The sequence below is a fragment of the Lethenteron reissneri genome, chromosome 69 (assembly GCF_015708825.2).
Source record: "Lethenteron reissneri isolate LAM-NWPU_2019-01 chromosome 69, ASM1570882v1, whole genome shotgun sequence".
NCBI classification, from domain to species: Eukaryota; Metazoa; Chordata; class Hyperoartia; order Petromyzontiformes; family Petromyzontidae; genus Lethenteron; species Lethenteron reissneri.
In genome coordinates, this window is record NC_083847.1 from 422503 (window position 1) to 445419 (window position 22917).

The 22917-nt window shown below is 49.3% G+C and overlaps 1 protein-coding gene across 1 annotated transcript in view; it reads left to right on the forward strand.

The window, feature by feature from the left end:
- The first annotated feature begins 10546 nt into the window (after positions 1 to 10546).
- LOC133360855 (S-adenosylmethionine decarboxylase proenzyme-like) overlaps positions 10547 to 22917 on the forward strand; it is a 38292-nt gene continuing 25921 nt past the window's right edge. Inside the window, exons 1-2 of the mRNA XM_061579758.1 lie at positions 10547 to 10790; positions 18240 to 19245. Of these exons, the coding sequence (XP_061435742.1) occupies positions 19037 to 19245 (209 nt within the window). The 5' untranslated portion in view covers positions 10547 to 10790; positions 18240 to 19036. The remainder of the gene's footprint in view (positions 10791 to 18239; positions 19246 to 22917) is intronic.

The following is a 22917-nucleotide window of genomic DNA, read 5'->3' on the forward strand; positions in this document are numbered from 1 at the left end:
GGCCAATGTTATGCGTTGACCTCGAAGTTAAATGTTAAACATTCCATGTTGCCAGGGAAAATTCCCTTGTGAGATCCCACAGTCCACTTGTGTTCATGGGACTGTACAGAGAAAGTGCTAGAAGGCACGTGTTGAGATTATTAGGAAGGCGCTGTTACTCATTATTTAATAAAGAACACGCGTGGTATAGTAGAGTGGGGTGGGGGGGCACTATCCGATAGGAGCTGAGCTGAGCAGGTACATCAGGGGGAGTGAGGCTCACATTCGGAGCACTTGCTCGGGGACTAATCGACGACCAGAGGTGGACAACATCAGGGCCGACTGTTCGTGAACAACTTTGGTGGAAACCATCGGCGCTGACTGGTCATGAAACAACTTGGTGGAATTCTAGATTTGAAACTTTCGTGACTGCAAGGATTCATATTCTTAGGTTTTTTCGGTAAAGTCACGTAGGTAAAAAAAATGACAATTAATAAAAGTAAGCTAAAAATCACGACGTTTCGGAGGCAACACAAGCTTCCGTCTTCAGGTGGAACAGTCACACCACGATAGCTGTATACAGCTATCGTGCTGTGACTACAGCTATCGTGGTGTGACTACAGCTATCGTGCTGTGACTACAGCTACCGTGGTGTGACTTACTTTTATTAATTTTAACTTGGTGGAAACCATCGGAACTGAAGAGAGCCGCACTAATTACGGGTGTCGCGATTGTTATGCTCGGAATTCGAAATACTTTACGATAGAAATAAAGTTCCTAATTCTACAAAATGGCCGTCTCCAAGGAGCTTCTTGACACTTGTAACAGACTTTTGGGGTAAGTTCAAGTTCATGTATTAGGTGTAGCCCTGTGAGCCATTCGGCTCTTGAATCGGGTGCAACCGCAACAAACAAAAAACAAAAACATGAACAAAAAAACATTTTAAAGTGAATATGTGACTGAGGGCAAACAGAAAATCCAAGAAAAGACAGCAAAATATTGCAGAAAAAAACACCGTACAGTGAGCATCTATGAAGGCCGGCACGGCACACGAGAGGGTGGGTAGCCAACACCACGCCTGGCCGCCTTTGTCTCCCCAGTGGCGATGTTTACACACCGCACCAGGTACTCATTTGAGGCTGAGTCGACCTGGGGGAGGCCCATGACCGGTTCAGATAATCGCCGCCAGCGTTGGCCGTGAGCGGGAATTGGTATTCGTAGCGCAGCGCGGCGCTAGCCGCTACTACACCACCGCTCCCCAAAGCGGCGGTAGTCGCAGCAACAGCAGAACCAAAGGTCGAGAGCTACCACTGAAGGCCCAACAAAACAGGAGTGCCTAGGGCAGGCATGTCCAAAGTCCGGCCCGCAGAGCCAATCACGGCCCGCGGTCAGATTTCATATGGCCCGCAGCTTCGGTCTTATAACGTGTAATTTATGGCTCGCTAGCTCTGTCAGAATAAATAAATCATAAAACTTTAAAGATGTAATTCCTCCTTTCACCACACGGTGGCAGCACCATTCTAATACTATCTGGCTCTGCATCCGTGCCACGAACCCTTCTAGAATCATTTCTGCCATGGCGACTGCAAAAAAAAGAGAAAAGTTGACAGTGAGGGCCGCCGTTTTCAGGAGCGGTGGGAATTACAATACTTCTTCACTGGAAATCGAGGCAATTGTGTTTGTCTAATTTGTAAAGAGACGGATGCCTTGTTTAAGGATTTCAACATAAAGAGACACTACAAAACTAAACATGCTACAACATACGACAAGCTCACAGGGAGTGACCGCGCTGAAAAAGTGAAGCAACTCCAAGCTGCTCTGGCATCGCAACAGCGATTCTTCACGCGGGCTTGTGAGTCAAAGGAAAACATCACCAAAGCCAGCTACGAAGTGGCCATGTTAATAGCTAAACATGGCAAACCTTTTACTGAAGGTGCGTTTATCAAAGACTGTGTCATGGAAATGGTGGAGAACATTTGCCCCGAGAAGAAGCAAGAATGTATGAATGTTTGCCTGGCACGCAACACTGTGGCACGGAGAGTTGAGGACATATCGTCAGATATTCAGAGACAACTCGGGGACAGGGGAGTGGCTTTTGATTATTTCTCATTAGCCTGCGATGAAAGCACCGATGCATCTGACACTGCACAACTACTTATTTTTTAAGAGGAGTTGATGACGACATGAACGTCACAGACGAGCTGCTTGACCTCAAAAGCCTTAAAGGGCAAACCAGAGGAACAGATTTTTTCGTTTCTGTTTGTGACGCTGTTGATGATATGAAACTACCATGGAGTAAAATTTCTGGGATCATTATTGATGGTGCGCCTGCCATGGCTGGTGAGCGAAGTGGATTGTCCACACTGATCTGCAATAAAGTCAGCGAAGAAGCAGGCAACGCTTTTAAACTTCACTGTATCATTCACCAGCAGGCTCTCTGCGCCAAACATTTCAAATTTGACGATGTTATGAAACCAGTGGCAAAGGCAATCAATTCTATTCGCTCCAAAGCTCTATACCACCGACAGTTTCAGCAGTTCTTGCTTGACATCCAGGCTGAATGCGGTGACGTAATATACCACAACGATGTGAGGTGGCCAAGTCGGGGGTCCGCACTGCAGCGATTTTTCTTTCTCAAAGAGAAAATTGGACATTTTTTGGGTGAGAAGGGACAACCAATGGAAGAACTGTCCGATCCTGTATGGCTGTCAAATCTGGCTTTTTTGGTTGACATAACGAAGCATCTAAATGCGCTGAATGTTAATCTTCAAGCAAAAGATGCAGTGGCGAGTCAGCTATACGCTCACATCAAGGCCTTTCCAAAGACACTTGTCCCAAACAGAGCCCTGCACTGCGCACTTCCCAGCTTTGAAAGAGGTCATTGACAGTTTCCCACAGGACAACATCGGTGCGCAAATGAAGAGTTATGTAACAGCTGTCGCATCTCTTTCTGTGGAATTTAACAAACGCTTTCGGGACTTTGCAGTTATTGAAAAGGACATGTTGCTTTTCTCTTCTCCGTGGACCCTGATGATGCTCCTCCACAGCTGCAGCTGGAGCTCATTGAGCTGCAGTGTGACGATGAGTGCCGCGGAGAAGACCAGCAGTGTTCTCTTGTTGACTTTTACCGGCAGGTGAACAAAAGCAGGTTTCCAAAAATGCGGTCATTCGCTAAGAAAATGCTGAGCTTATTCGGCTCCACATATTTGTGTGAGCAAACATTCTCGGTCATGAACTTAAACAAGAACCGATTAAGGTCAAAGATGAGTGACTCCCACTTGCGTGACATTTTAGGCATCTCAACCACTGCCCTCAAGCCAGACCTGGTCTCTTTACTGAAATCTAGATCTCAGTATCACCCTTCTCATTAGTGTCAGCAAGTTATCTGTTCCTTGATCAATCTGAAATTGAGTGTTTTGAACGGTAACATCTGTCACTATTAACAGTGAAAAGCCTAAAGCACACTAATGCACTTGGACTTATGGCACTTGTTTTTATTAAACTCTTGAATAAGATTTGGTTATAACTGTTGATGTTATGTACCTGTAAATGTGACACAAACTATTGCTTTCTGAAAGATCTTGTAAAAGACAAGGGCAAAATTCACTTGTTTTAAAGTTTAATGATAACAGACCACTTTTCATTGCTTATAATTCCTGTTTAAAATGTTCATGAGGCAAAAATATTTAACTCATGGAAATTTAAGGTATTCTATACAGTTTGTTCAATGTTATCTGACTGAATGAAAGGCAGAATTGCGTTTTAGAGTTGTTCACGTCTGCGTGAGCGGCTTATATTTGGTTACATTGTCATTTGAAAAATAAAGGTAATTGTGACAATGAAAATTGTTTTATAACAGAGTATTTCCACGTAACTTTTGTGGTTAGAAAAATCTCAGAAGGGGACTATTGGCCCCCGGGCATCTTCACTTTATCAAATGTGGCCCTCTTTGCAAAAAGTTTGGACACCCCCTGGCCTCAGGCCTGACCAGAACCTTCATCCGCCCCTGTACGTGCCGCCCCCTTGTTGATGAATTTAGTTTCAGCCAGGTGATCAATCCCCGGGCTACTATGCCTGACACCAACATGCTTCTTAGACGTTAATGTACGTATACGTATAGTGTATAGTGTAGTGTTTAGTGTATAGTCTAGTGTATAGTGTAGTGTTTAGTGTAGTGTATAGTGCAGTGTATAGTGCAGTGTTTAGTGTATAGTGTAGTGTTTAGTGTAGTGTATAGTGTAGTGTACAGTGCAGTGCATAGTGTAGTGTATAGTGCAGTGTATGGTGCAGTGTTAATTGCAGTGTATGGTGCAGTGTTTATTGCAATGTTTACTGTAGTGTATAGTGTAGTGTATAGTGTATAGTATGTTGTAGTGTATAGTGTAGTGTTTAGTGTATAGTATAGTGTACAGTGCAGTGCATAGTGTAGTGTATAGTGCAGTCTATGGTGCAGTGTTTATTGCAGTGTTTACTGTAGTGTATAATGTAGTGTATAGTGTATAGTGCAGTGTATGGTGCAGTGTTTATTGCAGTGTTTACTGTAGTGTATAGTGTAGTGTATAGTGCAGTGTATAGTGTAGTGTGTAGTGTAGTGTGTAGTCTAGTGTATAGTGTAGTGTATAGTGTAGTGTGTAGTGTAGTGTGTAGTCTAGTGTATAGTGTAGTGTATAGTATAGTGTATAGTGTAGTGTATAGTTTCGTTTATATTGCAGTGTACTGTGCAGTGTCGTGTGTAGTGTGTAGTCTAGTGTATAGTGTAGTGTATAGTGTAGTGTATAGTCTAGTGTATAGTGTAGTGTGTAGTGTAGTGTGTAGTCTAGTGTATAGTGTAGTGTATAGTATAGTGTATAGTCTAGTGTATAGTGTAGTGTGTAGTGTAGTGTGTAGTCTAGTGTATAGTGTAGTGTATAGTGTAGCGTGTAGTCTAGTGTACAGTGTAGTGTATAGTGTAGTGTATAGTTTCGTTTATATTGCAGTGTACTGTGCAGTGTCGTGTGTAGTGTAGTGTACTGTTTGTAGAGTAAACCCACTAAAACATGTCATCAGGTGACGGACGCTTGTGTTGCGCCCGAAACGTCGTGATTTATTTTCTTTTTCTACCCACGTGACTTTACCGAAAGAACCAAAGAGCATGGATTCCTGCAGTCACGAAAACTTCAAATCAAGATTGTAGTATATAGTGTAGTGTATGGTGTATAGTACTGTATAGTGTAGTATAAATGTGTAAGTGTAGTATATATGGTGTATAGTAGTGTAGTATAAATGTCGTGTAAGTGTAGTATATAGTGTAGTGTATGGTGTAAGTGTAGTAAGTATATGGGAGGCTTGACGACAGGATCGGAGGCACACTTGTTTATTACACCAACACAGTAATTACAGGTCACTTTGGCTACAGGGATTGCACGACAGCTAACCCCTCTAACCTATGCCAATTCCTCCACTACGGGGCTAGGGGAGGCTATCTGTCCCAGCTTGGTTAAGCTGGGATCCCGGCTCCCTGAGTCACCAGACCAGCTTCGTCTGGGCTCTCGGGGCCACGCCACCGGCTTGCCCTGGTCGGCCCTTATAAGGACAGCGAGCCAGGGGAGCTCTGGGGCCTACACTAGCTGGTCTTCCGTCTTCTCTGGTTAAGGCTGAGCCCCGACCCCGAGCCCTCGAGCTCATCACCTTTTATAGGACTCGCCCCCGAGGGGGGGCCCGTGGGGGATGCACATGCGGACGTCGGTGCGAGCGCCACCCTTGTGTACGGCCGTAACCCCGCCCCTTGTGTTTGTTGGCCATCCGTGGCCATGCATAATCACACCTCAACATTCGTAGCCATGCGCAATTACACCTCTACATAAGTATAATAGTACAGCACTCACCGGTTGCGTGTTGGAAAGTTAAACCCACAACACACATTTACCATCAACTCTCCAACACACAACAACCGGTTTAGTGCTGAACTAGTAACCAATTGGCCATGCTCTTTGTTTTTTTCGGTAAAGTCACGTAAGAAGAGAAAATAATGAATTAAATAATAGCATACAACATTTCGATTGCAACACAAGCAATCATCATCAGGTACAAATGAAAGAGAAAACAACAAACATAGTAAACTTAGAAATATAATGCGATACAACACAGATAGTCGGCTAACATAACAGTCAACACCCTGTCCTGGTTGATTACGTTCTTCCAAAGATTGTTAAATTTGAGAGAGAGACAAAACACAGAACCAGAGACACACAGACAGACACACAAGCAGAGAGAGACACACAGAGACACAGAGAGAGACACACACATACTCTTAGGTTTTTTCGGTAAAGTCACGTAGGTAAAAAAATAAAAAAATAAAATAAAAAGTATAATATATATAAATAATAATAGAAATAAAATCTCTTATTATTTATATTACTTTTATTATCTATTTTTATTTTTGACCTAAGAGTATGAATCCTTGCAGTTACGAAAGCTTCAAATCTAGACACACACATAGCAATCATTGGAAGAACGTAATCAACCAGGTAGGGTGTTGACTGTTATGTTAGCCGACTCTCTGTGCTGTATTGCATTATATTTCTAAGTCTACTAGGTTATGTTTTCTCTTTCATTTGTACCTGATGATGATTGCTTGTGTTGCAATCGAAACGTCGTATTCTGTTATTTAATTTATTAATTTCTCTTTTTACCGTGACTTTACCAAAAGAACCAAAGAGTAATTCGTGCAGTCACGAAAACTCCAAATCAAGTTTCAATTGGCCATGCTTTACATTCTTGGTTCTTTCAGTAAAATCACGTAGAAGGGAAATAATAATAATATAATACAAATATCAAACAATACAAAATTCTCACGACGTTTCGACCGCCAACACAGAAAAGTCGCGAGAATTTTTTATTGTTTTATATTTATATTATTTTATTATTTCCCTTCTACGTGACTTTACCGAAAGAACCAAGAATATGAATCCCTGCAGTCACGAAAGCTTTAAATCGAAATTTGGCCATACTTTGTTTACTATGTCGGGTGGTGCTGGTGTCGGGTTTAACGACACACTGATACTTCGCGCAATCTAAAGCAAACAACAATATACTATGGGAACCTCATTTGCCAGTAAAAATATGATAATTGGTTTTTTACCCTTCTATCTGGCAACAAAACTGACACCTTTTTACAAGGAGTCATGTTTGCATAGACCGCAATACCTGCAGTCATAATACAAACAAAAGAACATAACTCTGATAATATGCACTGTCCTTGAGACAGCTTTCCTTAAAGGAAAGCCGTCTCGGGTGTGGACCAATCAACTTCAAGGACAATCACAATTATAACAATCACATTTATAACAATCACAATTATAACAATCACAATTATAACAATCACAATCATAACAATCACAATTATAACAATCACAATTATAACAATCACAACTATAACAATCACAATTATAACAATCACAATTATAATTAAGGCCACGCCACAGAGACGATCACCCCTTTCTGTGCCTGTGTTACTCTCTCTCTATGTATCTTGGTGATATCTGTCTGCTTATATGTCTGTCTGTATCTTCTTGGTTCTTTCGGTAAAGTCACGTAGAAGGGAAGTAATAAAATAATAAAAATAAAACATAATAAAATTATTTTATTATGTTATTTTATTATATTATTTTATTATGTTTTATTTTTATTCTTTTATTACTTCCCTTCTACGTGACTTTACCGAAAGAACCAAGAAGATGAATCCCTGCAGTCACGAAAGCTTTAAATCGAAATGTCTGTCTGTACTTTTCTGCTTCGATTTTTTATCGCTATTTCATTTATACCTGATGATGATTGCTTGTGTTACAATCGAAACGTCGTAGTATGCTATTGTTTAATTAATTATTTTATCTTTATACGTGACTTTACCGAAAGAACCAAAGAATAATAACAATCACGTGTTCATTCCACAGAATTAAAAGCCCTTGTAGAAACATTAAAATCAAAATGTTAAATAACAATCATTCAAAACGTTTACAAAATGTATGCTTCTCCATTCTCCCATGGAAAAGTAAAATTCTCCTTCATAAAATAAATAAAAGGTGACCTTCAAGTTTCATTGATTAGGTATAGCCCTGTGAGCCATTCGGCTCTTGAATCGGGTGCAACCGCAACAAACAAAAACATGAACAAGAAAACATCTTAAAGTGACTATATGTGACTGAGTGCAAACAGAAAATCCAAGAAAAGGCAGCAAAAATATTGCAGAAAAATCACCGTTACACACCAACACTGTGTGCAAAAATCCCAGTGGGATGCAAGTCAAACAACAACAACAACCACAAGACAACTTAGATCAAGGCCATCAGTCTAACTCTGTACTACAACAACACAAACATGGCCAAACCAATACACTTTTCGAAATCACCTAAATAAAGCCATGAAAGTCAAACAACAACAACAACAACCACAAGACAACTTAGATTAAGGCCATCAATATAACTCTGTACTACAACAACACAAACAACAACAACCACAAGACAACTTAGATTAAGGCCATCAGTCTAACTCTGTACTACAACAACACAAACATGGCTAAACCAATACACTTTTCGAAATCACCTAAATAAAGCCATGAAAGCAATGAAACAGTGCAGATCATAGGAACTGTGATGGAATTTTCACAATAAATGACATAAACAACACGTACTACCAGAACCCTGCAGCCATAGCTGCAACAGGAGCAACAATCAGAGTATTATAATTGTTCAATGCACCTTTAAGATCAGCACACTAAATCAAAACACAGCTCATACTTAGTCAATTCAAATCAGGGGTGGGGAACCTTTTTGACTGGGAGAGCCATAAAAGCCAAATATTTCTAAATATATTTCATTGAGAGCCATATAGTATTTTTAACGTTTAATAAATTAAATATGTCTTACTTTTAATGTGACTTCTGGTCACGGGACCCGTGACCCGAGAAATTTTATCTTCAAAACAAATTTCTGTTTACTTTAAAATGGCACGGTATTATTAAGCAATATTACAAGTATTTTAAAATCAGTTCAAAACTGATTTAATTTTTTATTATTATTTTATTATTATTTTATTATTATTTTTTTCAACTCAAAATTGTCTGGGAGCCATATATGGCTCGCGAGCCACAGGTTCCCGATCGCTGATTTAGATGATCAAATAGTTAATAATGAAAATGTATCACAATTTGTGTTGTTATAACAATTCAATTGTTTATATTAAAAGTTGCTCATTTTGACGTGACGTCACATTTCTCACCCCCCCCCAACCCCCCTCGTCACACATCGTCACAAATGTCTGACCCCCCCCCACACCCCCTAGGTGCGTGACGTCATTTATGAACACGACCCAATGATGGTGATGAGCTCATAACTGTGGACACGACACTCGGCTATGACGTCATCGCGCCGGTTGCAAATGCGCCCTCCCAGTCCCGTGACGTCACGTCATTTGCGCCTCCTGTGACGTCACCGCGCGGAGCAAAAACGTTGAGCCGCAAACGCGATGACGTCACCACGCAAATCTCGCGCAGTCGCGGGAGGTGACGTCACTGAGCTATGACGTCACCCTCCCCTCCGCTCGCCCATCGCGCGCGAATGTTCTGGCGCGAACCTGCGTGTGACGTCATCACGTCGCAAAACCGGCGTCATTGCGTCACCACGCGCCGGTGACGTCACCACGCACAGTGCGCGCGCCGGGTGGGCCCGACCGGTGACCCTAACGGTGACCTTAATATCGGCGATTGGTTTGAAGGACGGGGGGGCGGGGCGAGCGTGGTGACGTCACCACGCTCGCCTCTCTTCAGCGTGATGACGTCACGACGCTGAAGAGAGGCGGGGCGAGGTAGGGGGAGTTAGCGTGGTGACGTCACCACGCTGAAGAGAGGCGGGGCGAGGTAGGAGGGGTGAGCGTGGTGACGTCACCACGCTCGCCTCTCTTCAGCGTGGTGACGTCACCACGCTGAAGAGAGGCGAGGCGAGGTAGGGGGGGTGAGCGTGGTGACGTCACCACGCTGAAGAGAGGCGAGGTGGGGGGGGTGAGCGTGGTGACGTCACCACGCTGAAGAGAGGCGGGGCGAGGTAGGGGGGGTGAGCGTGGTGACGTCACCACGCTGAAGAGAGGCGAGGTGGGGGGGGGTGAGCGTGGTGACGTCACCACGCTGAAGAGAGGCGGGGCGAGGTAGGGGGGGTGAGCGTGGTGACGTCACCACGCTCGCCTCACTTCAGCGTGGTGACGTCACCACGCTGAAGAGAGGCGAGGCGAAATGGGGGGGGTGAGCGTGGTGACGTCACCACGCTGAAGAGAGGCGAGGCGAGGTAGGGGGGGGTGAGCGTGGTGACGTCACCACGCTGAAGAGAGGCGGGGCGAGGTAGGGGGGGTGAGCGTGGTGACGTCACCACGCTGAAGAGAGAGAGGCGGGGCGAGTTCGAAGGGGGGCGTTTAAGCGTGATGACGTCACCACGCTCACCGCCACAACGTGATGACGTCACCACGCTCACCTCCACAACGTGCTGACGTCACCGCGCTCAGACCACGCCCCCCTCCCCCTCGTCCCCTATATAAGCGCGTGGCCCACGAGGCGCTCCCCCTCACTGAAGGCGGCCGTGCCTCACACAGCATGGCCGACGACATTAGCTAGCGGGTCCTCTCACCCAGCCACTAACCAATAGCCACTACAGCAGCTACAGCGGCTACAGCTACAGCAGCAGCGGCTACAGCGGCTACAGCGGCAACAGCGACTTTACAAAGGGGGGCGACCACAGCAGCAGCAGAGGTGGAGGTGGTGGTGGAAGGCCTTCATTCAACACGAGGAGGTGATGATGATGGTGGATTACCTCAGACCGTGATTTTGCGTGCGCGGGATTTTTATTATTTTGTTCGCTAAGCGTCGATAATTCGTCGTTTTCCGGTCGTCGTCGTCGTCTCCGTCGTGAAATTAGTTCGGAGAAAAAAAATCGCTGGTTTCGTGAGGGAAGAGGTCAATCAATTAGGGGGGCCCCCCAGCCCCCCCCCCTGAACTGCGCGGTTTGTTCACGCGGTGGTGGTGGTGGCAAGGCGACATCCACCACAACAACAACAACTACACAACAACAGCACAACTACACCACAACTACACCACTACACAACAACAACTACACCACCACTCTACCATCACTACCACTATACCACCACCACTACACCACCACAACAACTGCACCACTACTACACTACAACACCAACCACTACACTACAACACTACACCACTACTACACTACCACCACTACACCACCACTACACTACATCCACCCCACCACCACTACACTACATCCACCCCACCACCACTACACTACATCACCACCACCACTACACCACCACCACTACACTACCACCACTACACCACCACCACTACACTACCACCACTACACCACCACTACACTACACCACCACTACACTACAACACCAACCACTACACCACCACTACAACTCCACCACTAACCACTACACCACCGCCATCATCAATAACAACAACAATAATTAGTATTATTAGCAGCGATAGTGTAGAGACGGCGACTATTCACGATCATACGCAACCAGCACACACACAGCACGCACACAGAGCACACGCGCACAGCACGCACAGCACACACGCGCACAACACACACGCGCACAACACACACGCGCACAGCACGCACAGCACACACGCGCACAACACACACGCGCACAGCACACACGCGCACAACACACAGCACGCACACACGCGCACAGCACACACGCGCACAGCACACACGCGCACAACACACACGCGCACAGAACACACGCGCACAGCACACACGCGCACAACACACACGCGCACAGAACACACGCGCACAACACACACGCGCACAGCACGCACAGCACACACGCGCACAACACACACGCGCACAGCACACACGCGCACAGCACACAGCACGCACACACGCGCACAGCACACAGGCGCACAGCACACACGCGCACAGCACACACGCGCACAGAACACACGCACACACGCACGCGCACAGCACACAGCACGCACACACGCGCACAGCACACACGCGCACAGCACACACGCGCACAGCACACACGCGCACAGCACACACGCGCACAGCACACGCACACACGCGCACAGCACACACGCGCACAGCACACACGCGCACAGCACACACGCGCACAACACACACGCGCACAACACACAGCACGCACACACGCGCACAGCACACACGCGCACAGCACGCACGCGCACGCACGCGCACAGCACGCACGCGCACAGCACGCACGCGCACAACACGCACGCGCACAACACGCACGCGCACAGCACACACGCGCACAACACACACGCGCACAGCACGCACGCGCACAGCACGCACGCGCACAGCACACACGCGCACAGCACACACACGCGCACAGCACACACGCGCACAGCACACACGCGCACAGCACACACGCGCACAGCACGCACGCGCACAGCACGCACGCGCACAGCACGCACGCGCACAACACGCACGCGCACAACACGCACGCGCACAGCACGCACGCGCACAGCACGCACGCGCACAGCACGCACGCGCACAGCACACACGCGCACAGCACGCACACGCACAACACACACGCGCACAGCACACACGCGCACAGCACACACGCGCACAGCACACACGCGCACAGCACGCACGCGCACAGCACGCACGCGCACAGCACGCGCCAGCGCACGCACAGCACGCACGCGCACAGCACGCACGCGCACAGCACGGCACGCGCACAGCACGCACGCGCACAGCACGCACGCGCACAGCACGCACGCGCACAGCACGCACGCGCACAGCACGCACGCGCACAGCACGCACGCGCACAGCACGCACGCGCACAGCACGCACGCGACAGCACGCACGCGCACAGCACGCACGCGCACAGCACGCACGCGCACAGCACGCACGCGCACAGCACGCACGCGCACAGCACGCACGCGCACAGCACGCACGCGCACAGCACGCACGCGCACAGCACGCACGCGCACAGCACGCACGCGCACAGCACGCACGCGCACAGCACGCACGCGCACAGCACTCACGCGCACAGCACGCACGCGCACAGCACGCACGCGCACAGCACGCACGCGCACAGCACGCACGCGCACAGCACGCACGCGCACAGCACGCACGCGCACAGCACGCACGCGCACAGCACGCACGCGCACAGCACGCACGCGCACAGCACGCACGCGCACAGCACACACGCGCACAGCACACACGCGCACAGCACACACGCGCACAGCACACACCCTGCACACACACCCTGCACACACACCCTGCACACACACAGCACACAGCACACAGCACAGACACACACAGCACAGACACACAGCACAGACACACACAGACACACACAGCACAGACACACACAGCACAGACACACACAGCACAGACACACACAGCACAGACACACACAGCACAGACACACACAGCACTGACACAGCACCGACACAGCACCGACACAGCACCGACACAGCACACGCACACAGCACACACACACAGCACACACAGCACACACACAGCACACACACAGCACACACACAGCACACACACAGCACACACACAGCACGCAGCTCGCACAGCACGCAGCTCGCACAGCATAGACACACAGCACACACACACCACACAGCATAGACACACAGCACACACACACCACACAGCACAGACACACAGCACACACAGCATAGACACAGCACACAGCACACAGCACAGACACACAGCGCGCACACCACACACAGCACAGACACACAGCACACACACACCACACAGCATAGACACACAGCACACACACACCACACAGCACAGACACACAGCACACACAGCATAGACACACAGCACACACACCACACACAGCACAGACACACAGCGCGCACACCACACAGCATAGACACACAGCACACACACCACACACAGCGAGCACACAGCACACACACCACACACAGCACAGACACACAGCACACACACACCACACAGCATAGACACACAGCACACACACACCACACAGCACAGACACACAGCACACACAGCATAGACACACAGCACACACACCACACACAGCACAGACACACAGCGCGCACACCACACACAGCATAGACACACAGCACACACACCACATACAGCACAGACACAGCACACACACCACACACAGCGAGCACACAGCACACACACCACACACAGCACAGACACACAGCACACACACCACACACAGCACAGACACACAGCGAGCACACAGCACACACACCACACACAGCATAGACACACAGCACACACACCACACACAGCATAGACACACAGCACACACACCACACACAGCACAGACACACAGCGAGCACACAGCACACATACCACACACAGCATAGACACACAGCACACACACCACACACAGCACAGACACACAGCGCGCACACCACACACAGCGAGCACACAGCACACACACCACACACAGCACAGACACACAGCACACACACCACACACAGCACAGACACAGCACACACACCACACACAGCGAGCACACAGCACACACACCACACACAGCACAGACACACAGCACACACACCACACACAGCATAGACACACAGCGAGCACACAGCACACACACCACACACAGCATAGACACACAGCACACACACCACACACAGCACAGACACACAGCGAGCACACAGCACACACACCACACACAGCACAGACACACAGCACACACACACACCACACACAGCACAGACACACAGCACACACACACACCACACACAGCATAGACACACAGCACACACACCACACACAGCACAGACACACAGCACACACACACACCACACACAGCACACACACCACACACAGCACAGACACACAGCACACACACCACACACAGCATAGACACACAGCACACACACACCACACACAGCATAGACACACAGCACACACACACACCACACACAGCACAGACACACAGCACACACAGCATAGACACACAGCACACACACCACACACAGCATAGACACACAGCACACACACCACACACAGCACAGACACACAGCACACACACACCCCACACACAGCACAGACACACAGCACACACACACACCACACACAGCATAGACACACAGCACACACACCACACACAGCACAGACACACAGCACACACACACACCACACACAGCACACACACACACCACACACAGCACAGACACACAGCACACACAGCATAGACACACAGCACACACACCACACACAGCACAGACACACAGCACACACACAGCACACACAGCATAGACACACAGCACACACACCACACACAGCATAGACACACAGCACACACACACACCACACACAGCATAGACACACAGCACACACACACACCACACACAGCACAGACACACAGCACACACAGCACATACACACAGCACACACAGCATAGACACACAGCACACACACCACACACAGCACAGACACACAGCACACACACAGCACACACAGCATAGACACACAGCACACACACCACACACAGCATAGACACACAGCACACATACCACACACACCCTGCACACACACCCTGCACACACCCTGCACACACACAGCCCACACACAGCCCACACACAGCCCACACACAGCACGCAGCTCGCACAGCATAGACACACAGCACACACACCACACACAGCATAGACACACAGCGCGCACACCACACACAGCACAGGCACACACACCACACACAGCATAGACACACAGCACGCACACCACACACAGCATAGACACACAGCGCGCACAGCACACACACCACACACCCTGCACACACACCCTGCACACACACAGCCCACACACAGCCCACACACAGCCCACACACAGCCCACACACAGCCCACACACAGCCCACACACATCACGCAGCTCGCACAGCATAGACACACAGCACACACACCACACACAGCGAGCACACAGCACGCACGCCACACACAGCATAGACACACAGCACACACACCACACACAGCATAGACACACAGCACGCGCACAGCACACATACCACACACACCCTGCACACAGCACACACAGCATAGACACACAGCACACACACCACACAGCATAGACACACAGCGCGCACACAGCACACATACCACACACACCCTGCACACACACACACACACCACACACTAGACACACACAGCACACACACAGCACAAACACTAGACACACACAGCACACACACTAGACACACACAGCACACACACTAGACACACAGCACACACACTAGACACACACAGCACACACACTAGACACACACAGCGCACGCACACAGTGCACGCACACAACACACACGCAGCACACACACACCACACACACAGAGCGCACGCAGGGCAAACAGCATAGACACACAGCGCACACACATCACACACACACAGCACACACACAGCATAGACACACAGCACACACACAGCACACACACACACATCACACACACACACATCAAGCACACACACATCAAGCACACACACATCAAGCACACACACAGCGCACACACACAGCGCACACACACAGCGCACACACACAGCGCACACACACAGCGCACACACACAGCACACACACACACAGCACACACGCACACAGCACACACACAGCACACACACACACAGCACACACACACACAGCACACACAGAGCGCACACAGCAGAGATTTCAATTTGAAAGTTGCGAAGCGAACGTTCAGGCGACGTTCGTATGCAACGCTACGCAGTTCTTTAAAGTTGCTATTGAGCCCCCCCCCCGCTCCGTTCCATTGTACGACGCTTTCATTCGGCGGAATAACTTAAACATGTAGTCAGTTTCGATTTAAAGCTTTCGTGACTGCAGGGATTCATCTTCTTGGTTCTTTCGGTAAAGTCACGTAGAAGGGAAATAATAAAATAATAAAAATAAAACATTATAAATATTTTACAAATATTTTATTATGTTTTATTTAATAATTTAATAATAAATAAAACATAAAAATATTTTATTATGATTTAAAGCTTTCGTGATTGCAGGGATTCATCTTCTTGGTTCTTTCGGTAAAGTCACGTAGAAGGGAAATAATAAAATAATAAAAACAAAGTTTTTCACTCTAAATCCTTTATATGCGTGGCGGCTAGAGTCCTCTCGTCCTCTGGCTTGAGATGGCTGCCACCTATGGGTCAGATGATTGTCTGCCACCATTAAGCAATTGGTAATTACATATTTAATTTGTTTTCCCTAAACAGTGTACAATGTTGGAAAAAAAAATTCACGAACATTAATTGTCTCGCACAACGAGTCTGTGTGCAAAATGTCAGCTCGATTGGATCACGGGAAGTGGGTTAAAAAACGACCGAAAGATTTGCACGGTCGTAAGCAAGCAAGCGAGTGAACTTAATATAAAGGATTAAATAATAAAAATAAAACATAATAAAATACAATTGTCACGACAGACCTGGTCTCGAGCCGCCACGCATATAAAGGATTTATAGTGAAAAACTTTGTTTTTACAGGTTTACTTGTTTACAAATCTATTAAAGATTGTTTTTTGTACAAATCTATTAAAGATAGTTTTTTGTACAAATGTATTATAGATAGTTTTTTAACAATTCTATTCAATTGTTTTTTTCACAATACTGTTGTTGTTTTTTTACAATTCTATCATAGTAGTTCTCTTTGTACAATTCTACATTTCGACAGGGTACCCATCTAAAAATTCGACATCCACATTGTCCCACCCACCCACCACCTTCAATGATTTCAAGAGGACTTTAACAACAACAATAACAACAACAACCCTACAGTTGGATACCCGCGTATACCCCCGCAACAACATCGCTGCATGAAGCCTACCGTTGCCAACATTTGATGCCCCATTTCACACGTTTATATAGTTTCACTATGGGGACCTCATTTGCCAGTAAAAATATGATAATTGGTTCTTTACCCTTCTATCTGGCAACAAAACTGACACCTTTTTGCAAGGAGTCATGTTTGCATAGACCGCAATACCTGCAGTCATAAATACAAACAAAAGACATAACTCTGATAGGACAGTGCACATTATCAGAGTTATGTCTTTTGTTTGTATTTATGACTGCAGGTATTGCGGTCTATGCAAACATGACTCCTTGCAAAAAGGTGTCAGTTTTGTTGCCAGATAGAAGGGTAAAGAACCAATTATTTATATAGTTTGTTGTGCAAAATTTTACCTGTTTTAACATTCGATCGCCCGAAACAGATTTTTGTTTCTCTCGTTCTCTCGACAGGTGATTCAAGTCCCCGTCCCCCTCCCCCCCCCCCCAAACATTAGTGAGTTCCCGGTGCCACCACCAAAGTTTGTCGATTCAAGAGTTTAAGAGAGTGGGGAAAACTCTGAAGGCATTCCCGGGGTTGCCCGGCTTAATTGTCGACACCATCATAGGTTGACGATCATCGTCGTCGTCGGCAGCAGTAACATCGGCTGCAATCGGCAAGCGAAAAAAACACAATCGTAGGCAGCTGGATCATCATCATTGGCATTGTAAACTGCAGCAGCCAGGAGCATTAACATCGGCAACTGAATATCACCAATATCACCACCGCCACCATCAATATCAACGTAAAAATTAGTGCGCTATCAGTAAGGCATCGCACCAATAGCACCAATAGCACCGTCATCACCATCAATACCATTGGTAGGACATTGGTATCACACCACCATCATCATCACCATCATCAACACCATCGGTAGGACATTACCAGCAATACCACCATCACCACCATCAACAATACCATCGGTAGGACATCACCAACAATACCACCATCATCACCACCATCATCAACAACGCCATCGGTAGGACATCACCAGCAATACCATCATCATCACCATCATCATCATCAACACCATCGGTAGGACATCACCAGCAATACCACCATCATCATCACCACCATCAACAACGCCATCGGTAGGACATCGGTAGGACATCACCAACAATACCATCATCATCACCACCATCATCAACAACGCCATCAGGACATCACCAGCAATACCACCATCATCACAAGCAATACCGCCGCCATCACCATGCAGGAACATCACGAGGTTAGCCCCGCTCCCCCCGCTCCCACGCCCTCCCATAACCATCACGCGGGAGGAGGAGGAGGAGGAGGTGGTGATGGTGATGGAGGAGGAGGTGGAGCTGATGGCAGCCACTTCTTCGAGGGGACAGAGAAGCTCCTGGAGATCTGGTTCAGCGGAGACTCGGAGAGCGGAGACCTGAGACAGATCCCCAGGTGAGACGCGGGGGACACGGAGGGAGACGCTAGGGGAGACGCGGGGAGGGAGACACGCGGGGAGGGAGACACGCGGGGAGGGAGACACGCGGGGAGGGAGACACGCGGGGAGGGAGACACGCGGGGAGGGAGACACGCGGGGAGGGAGACACGCGGGGAGGGAGACACGCGGGGAGGGAGACACGCGGGGAGGGAGACACGCGGGGAGGGAGACACGCGGGGAGGGAGACACGCGGGGAGGGAGACACGCGGGGAGGGAGACACGCGGGGAGGGAGACACGCGGGGAGGGAGACACGCGGGGAGGGAGACACGCGGGGAGGGAGACACGCGGGGAGGGAGACACGCGGGGAGGGAGACACGCGGGGAGGGAGACACGCGGGGAGGGAGACGCTAGGGGAGGGAGATGCTAGGGGAGGGAGATGCTAGGGGAGGGAGATGCTAGGGGAGGGAGATGCTAGGGGAGACACGGGGAGGGAGACGCTAGGGGAGGGAGATGCTAGGGGAGGGAGATGCTAGGGGAGGGAGATGCTAGGGGAGGGAGATGCTAGGGGAGACACGGGGAGGGAGACACACGGGGAGAGAGATGCTAGGGGAGACACGGGGAGGGAGACACACGGGGAGAGAGATGCTAGGGGAGACACGGGGAGGGAGACACACGGGGAGGGAGACACGCGGGGAGGGAGATGCTAGGGGAGACTCCAAATATGTAGCAGCAGTGCACTTACCGCTACACGACCACACGAACAGATACACAAACACACACAACGATACAAATAGCACGGTCACAAATAATCATCACCACCACTATCATCATCTCTACCACCATCGCCATCATTTCCATCATCATCTCTATCATCATCAACACCACCATCATCACCAGCACCATCATCATCACCACCAATACCGCTCGCCACTAAGTGACGGTGATGTCACCATGGCACCTGTGCCAGGCCAGGTGCACTTTGAGGCCATCTTAAGTGTCAAAGGCTCACGGACAGGAGGTCACGGGACAGACCCAGCAGGTGCCACGGGTTGACTGCTGTGCCAGGCTAGGTACAGGAGGTCACAGGACAGACCCAGCAGATGCCACGGGTTGACTGCTGTGCCAGGCTAGGTACAGGAGGTCACGGGACAGACCCAGCAGATGCCACGGGTTGACTGCTGTGCCAGACTAGGTACAGGAGGTCACGGGACAGACCCAGCAGATGCCACGTGTTGACTGCTGTGCCAGGCTAGGTACAGGAGGTCACGGGACAGACCCAGCAGATGCCACGGGTTGACTGCTGTGCCAGGACTAGGTACAGGAGGTCACGGGACAGACCCAGCAGATGCCACGGGTTGACTGCTGTGCCAGGCTAGGTACAGGAGGTCACGGGACAGACCCAGCAGATGCCACGGGTTGACTGCTGTGCCAGGCTAGGTACAGGAGGTCACGGGACAGACCCAGCAGATGCCACGGGTTGATTGCTGTGCCAGGCTAGGTACAGGAGGTCACGGGACAGACCCAGCAAGTGCCACGGGTTGACTGCTGTGCCAGGCTAAGTACAGGAGGTCACAGGACAGACCCAACAGGTGCTACGGGGTTGACTGCTGTGCCAGGCTAGGCACAGGAGGTCACGGGACAGACCCAGCAGATGCCACGGGTTAATTGCTGTACCAGGCTATGTACAGGAGGTCACGGTACAGACCCAGCAGATGCCACGGGTTGACTGCTGTGCCAGGCTAGGTACAGGAGGTCACGGGACAGACCCAGCAGATGCCACGGGTTGACTGCTGTGCCAGGCTAGGTACAGGAGGTCACGGGACAGACCCAGCAGATGCCACGGGTTGACTGCTGTGCCAGGCTAGGTACAGGAGGTCACGGTACAGACCCAGCAGGTGCCACGGGTTGACTGCTGTGCCAGGCTAGGTACAGGAGGTCACGGTACAGACCCAGCAGATGCCACGGGTTGACTGCTGTGCCAGGCTAGGTACAGGAGGTCACGGGACAGACCCAGCAGATGCCACGTGTTGACTGCTGTGCCAGGCTAGGTACAGGAGGTCACGGGACAGACCCAGCAGATGCCACGGGTTGACTGCTGTGCCAGTCTAGGTACAGGAGGTCACGGGACAGACCCAGCAGATGCCACGGGTTGACTGCTGTGCCAGGCTAGGTACAGCCGGTCACGGGACAGACCCAGCAGATGCCATGGGTTGACTGCTGTGCCAGGCTAGGTACAGGAGGTCACGGGACAGACCCAGCAGATGCCACGGGTTGACTGCTGTGTCAGGCTGGGTACTGACTCAGATGGCTGGCTGATGCACCACCTTTGCCTCCTACTGTGCCAACTTGCTGTGCTTTAGCCACCCGGCGCTCCGCTCGTTGTTGTGAGCGTCGCTCGTCCGCCCTCCGTTGTTGTTGGAGGGCGACTGCCTCCAACTTTCCTGTAGCAGCAGCGTCCTTCACAGAGGTTGCAAACGGGTTTTGATTCCTAACCCGTACCCGGCCGCACCAGGGCCGCAAATGGGTACCCGTACCCTACCCGATACCCGGCTACCCGTACCCGGCCGGGTATCTGGTAGGGTACGGGTACCCGATTGCGACCTCTGGGATGAAGCCATGTTGCAGGCGCGGGTGGGTTGATTCTAGGAACTTGAATTGTGAGAAGAGACAAGACGTTGGGAAATGAGTGACAAACGGTGACTCACCAGTGACTCACGGCCTTCTCACTCATTGGTTGGGGTGGGTCACGTGCGGCTACCCGTACCCGGCCCGGTACGGGTAGCCGGGTATCGGGTAGGGTACGGGTATCGGGTACCTGGTTGCGACCTCTGGTCCTTCATGAGCCTCCGCCATAGCAGCAAATCTCTACTGGCAACGCTTGCCACTCTGGTAGCCGTCCACTGGCTGCTGTTTGTTTATTATTCCACTCTTTTATTATTTAACTCGCTCCGTCTGTTCTAGATTAGAAGTTTTTGTGACTGCAAGAATCCATACTCTTTGGTTCTTTCGGTAAATAACTAAATGAAATCATGAAATCACGTAATTTAGTCATTTTCATTTTATTATTTTAAATTTTCATCTACGTGGCTTTACCGAATCAAGCTGTCTGTTGTTGTCGTATCCTTAAAAAATCTTGTAACTAAATTTTAACCCACTTCCCAATGTGGTATCGACTGCAAACTTGGTATACTTGTGTCATACTGATGACAATACTATATTATAACATTGAAAATAAAAAATACATTTTTTTACATTTTACACGCTTTTATTTAACTTGCTCTGTCTGCTGTTGTCGTATCCTCAAATCTTGTAACTCGAGTACCCAGAGCTCTCAATACTTTGAGTTGTACGCCTTTTGGCGTCATCTGGTCCAACACCAATGGAGACTCGGCTCTAAGAAAAGCTGTCTCAGGTGTGGACCAATCAACTTCAAAGACAGTGCATATCATCATTATCAGAGTTGTTTCTTTTTTTTGCATTTTGACTGCTTGTGTTGTGGTTATTGCAAACATGATGCCTTGTATAAAGGTGTCAGTTTTTGTACCAGTTTAAAGGGTAAAAACCTATCACTATTTTTGCCACTGGTAAAGGAGATGTCTCTTAGTGTAAATGCTTACCCCGAGCTGTCAATACTCTGATAGTGCGCTGTCTTTGAGTTGTACGCCTTTTGGCGTCATCTGGTCCAACA